At 52.6% G+C, this 4,044-nt stretch overlaps 1 protein-coding gene across 1 annotated transcript; it reads right to left on the bottom strand.

Moving 5' to 3' along the window:
* Nucleotides 1–22: 22 nt before the first annotated feature.
* Nucleotides 23–1,243, bottom strand: LOC306815356 (uncharacterized protein; the record flags this gene model as incomplete). Its single annotated transcript, XM_079331932.1, is given in 5 exon segments — nucleotides 23–164; nucleotides 327–400; nucleotides 402–562; nucleotides 624–674; nucleotides 1,027–1,243. Coding segments are annotated over 5 exon segments (645 nt in total), but the record flags the coding sequence as incomplete, so codon positions are not given.
* Nucleotides 1,244–4,044: the final 2,801 nt, after the last annotated feature.

Consider the following 4,044-nt stretch of genomic DNA (forward strand, 5'->3'; position numbering starts at 1 on the left):
TGGAAAAGCTGAAGCCCAGCACAAGACGGGTGAAGAACTGCATGCATTTGAGGTGCAAACTGTCATGGGGGAGCTGCTCGGCGATGTGCTCAAAGAATTTCATCTCTGCCACAGCATAGGTCTCAGGCCAGGCTGTGCTTTGGGTGTAGGCCTCTCTAGGCTGGCTGCTCACAAAGATGTCGAGTCTCCTCTCCGCACCCCAAACAGCATCTCAATCCTGAAGCTCTCTGTGCCATTGCTCACCTGGAATTGGCCAGGAGCGACTGGAGGGCAGCAGCTTTAAATGCAATTGTGTGACTGGGGCAGAGTGGCCAGATGGCTCTCACCAGCTGGAGAACCAGCGGGCAGTTTTCTGCACATCCAGGTAGGAGTCGGTGCACAGGGTGTCCAGGAGGGCTGGCATCCTGATTGCTCCTCAGCTCCTCCTCGGAGTGGTGCAGGAAGCACAGCATGTTCTCAGCCTGCTGCTCCTTGCTGCAGGTGCACTCCAGCTGCACACGGACACGGAAGTTCCTCATGTGCCTCTGCTCTGCAGAGTCCAGCTCCAGGTGGAAGCTGTGGCCTCGGGGAGGAGTCATGGGTATGACACCTGGAACACAACATCCCCTCACGGGGACTCCAACCTTCGAAGGCAATGCCCACCCCCAATGGCTCGTTGCAGGCCTGGGTAGAAGCTGTTGGACAAGACGTGTCCAGAGTAAACTGTATAATTGTCCATGAGGGTTTTTGTCCAATCGCAGCCTCTCTGTAAGTTCTGTACTGGCAACTGTATGCGTTCAATTATAATTCTTCCAATGTTATCCTCAAAATCATTATCTTCATCATGGACTGCAGGTGCAACATCATTGTCTTCTCCATTTGCCGCCTCATTGACAACTTCATTTTCCACATTGCCTTCTCCATTTGCATCTCCATTTCTGATTTCCCCTTCATTTGCATCATTGTTTTCTCCTTCATACTCTTCTCTCCTCAGGCTCCTTATGCACCCCATTAACCATAGCACCAAGACAAGGACCACGAGCACACCAAGAGCTAATGGCTGCAAGAGCTCCATGAGCTGCACTTTCTGAGTGCAGCTGCTGAGCTGCTCCACCTCCTGCTCCAGCCGAATCCTCTCCCATTCCAGCTGCTTTGCTCGCACTTCCATGCGAAAACGTGTTTCCTCATCCCAACCATCACCCACGAGCTGTGGGTAGTGGATGAGGCTTTTCAAGAGCACAAAAAGCACTGCTATGTAATTCATGGTCTGCAGGAGGATGGACAGAAGGCCTTGAGTGGGGCTGTGAGGGAGGCAGCTGGCAGTGGGGACAGAAGGGACGGGAATGCTCAGGGCTCTGAGGGCAGGAAGAACAGGGCCCCAGACAGCTGGCAGGCAGCAACGCCTGTCCCACTACCCCAGCAGCAGCAGCAGCAGCAGCAGCAGCAGCAGCAGCAGCAGCAGCAGCAGCGTGCCCTGCCCAAGGCTCTCCCTTCAGGGGCTGTCCCTGCATGCAGGGGGAGAACCCAGCCCCAGGTGCAGCGTTTCTGCCCCAGCCCTTGTCCCCAGCCCAGCCTCCCCAGCACGTGTGCACTCACCGCTTGCCCGAGCAACACTGGGCCAGCGTGACCTGCTGGGCCCATTCATAGCTGCCCCCATTGTGACACGTCCCCTGTGATGTCACGGGTGCCACAGCACATCATAAGTCAGCCAGCCCCGCCCTTTGTCCCCACCCTGGCTCAGCCTCTCAGGGTGCCCATGGTGTACTGATTAAGGCTGCTTTGGAGTGAATCTTTTTCAAAGAGCTCCCATTGCTCTTTCTTCAGTCCCTGAAGAACACATAGTCCAATGGCAAACTTAACACTGCCTACTTCAAAAATCAGCCAGGTGCCCAGGTGTCACATCTACATGGCTTTTAAACCTTTGTGTGGTCAGTTACTCAGACAATTTCATAGGCAGCCTGTTCTCAAACGTAATATGGTTCTTTTGAAAGAGTAAACCCCCAATGGCTCAACTTGAGGTCGTTTTTTCTGTTATTTGTTTTGTTCCCTGGGTTAATGTAACAACCCCCACATAGGTAAAGCCTTCCTCCAGGATGATCTGCATTGTGTCAGGCCCTTGGGCTGAGAATCCTGCTCCTCTCCAAGGAGAGAAATGTGCTGCCTTTGCACTGAAGTTCCCATGATCCAGTGGGACAAAATGGGTTGTTGGTGGGCAGAAGAGTTTCAGGCTGCCTGGAAGCATTTCCATGTGAGGAGAACCTTTGTATCAAATACATCAATTGGGGGAATCCATCCCTCTCCAAGCTGAAGGAAGAATCAGAATTGTCCTAGTAGAAAATGGAAAGGTTTGGAGTGATAGTCAGGGCTGGAATGTCCCCGCATGTCCGTGTGGATTTGGTGATGCTGCAAGGCCAGACTGTGAAGAGGGGATCCCGGCAGACAAGAAATGGCCTCCTGCTCTGGGACCTTCCCTGGCACTGGCAGCACAAGTGAGAGCCCTTCCTCAGCCTTTGCCTTCAGCAAGGGCCCAGTTTGGGCAAAGCCTGAGTTCCCTGTGAAATCAGCTCAGATTTACACTGCCCCCCCGAAGGAGGGATGCCAGAAGCCAGACAAGCTCACCAAGGTGCTGAGCAATGCAGCTTAGGCTGCAGCTTTCTGCCCTTGTGTCTCTGGAGCCTTGGAGGGGAAGGCTGCGTGGCTTGCAGCGACCTTCACCAGCCCTCCTGCTAACAGCACTGGGCACCCCAAGGCTGTTTGGTCTCAGCACAGGCAAGAGCAGGACTAAACCCTCATCTGGCTTTGCAGGCCCTGGGACAAGCAAAGACAAGGAGTGTGCAGAGAAGTGGCCATCAGTACTGCACAGCTGCATTTCTCAGCCATCACTGACAGAAAATGGAAACCTTATTGTTTCTCTTTGGGGTTTGTGTTGTCTTTGGTGAGCAGCCTTTTCCCCCACAGGAAAACCTGTGATTTATTTGATAGTGGTGACCTGGAATTAAGTTGTCCCCATGATGTTTGATACTACTGGGAAGCCAGGAAAAAGCATCGTTTAAGATTTGAGTTCCTCAGGCTTCCCAAGTTCAAGAAATTAGAACAATAACTATACACTTGCATGGTGTGTGAGAGCCGTGTGTCTTGAGATGTTTTGTATAAAGTATGTTTTTAAAGAGGTGTTGCCTTCTTGGACCAATGAGTCTTTTCTATTTGGTTTTCACGTACTACCCTATGTAAAGTGTAGTGTTTCGTTAAATAAAACTCTCTCTCTCTTTTGCTTCTTTGTTGCAGGAGGAACAATATTACATTATGCTTTTCACCACTCTCCTATAGCCTAAAATGCAACATCCCTTCACGGTGCTGCCTAGATGGAACTCGGAATTGTGCCTTTGCTCCTCCCTTTCCTCTGTTACCATGTGTCATTCCAAGGGCTTCATGAATAGCAGGGTTTCTCTTTTCTCACCTTGTGCTCAGGAGCTGGGAGAGCGAATGACCTCCCTCCCCTGCCCCAATTTGAACCTAAAAGGGTTCTGCAGTAGGGCAGGGTGGCAAATTGCCAGTGGCTCAGCTGCCAGCACCAGTGCTAGCTGACATGGAAGGCTCATCCCTATGGCTTGAGTCAGCTCACAGCTGCCAGCACCTTGGCTGGGTCCCACTCCACATAGGTCCTGCCATCAAGTCAGAGGGCACTGATATAACCCTGGAAAGGCCACCTCATGACCGTGTCCCCAGGTGCCAGAACCACACATTTCCCAAGCACCTCAAGCAAAGAAAATTGCACCAATTCCATGGGCAGCCTGTGTCAGTGCTTGCTGACCGTTCCAGGGGAGAAATTATTCCCTAACACCCAATCTAAGCCTCCCGTGGCAGAAGTTGAGGCCATTCCCTCTTGTCCTCTCCCTTGTTTCCCGGGAGCAGAGCCTGACGTGCAGCAGCCCAAGCGTCCCATGTGGGAGTTGCAGAGAGTGGGAAGGTTCCTGTGTGCTGCTGCCAGTGAGTGCAGCCACGTGTCCCCTGTGTGTGTGTGTGTGTCCCTGCTGTCTGTGCTGCCCTGCTGGCAGAGCCCTGTCC

Source organism: Erithacus rubecula (assembly GCF_903797595.1).
Source record: "Erithacus rubecula genome assembly, contig: scaffold_1191_arrow_ctg1, whole genome shotgun sequence".
Taxonomy (NCBI): domain Eukaryota; kingdom Metazoa; phylum Chordata; class Aves; order Passeriformes; family Muscicapidae; genus Erithacus; species Erithacus rubecula.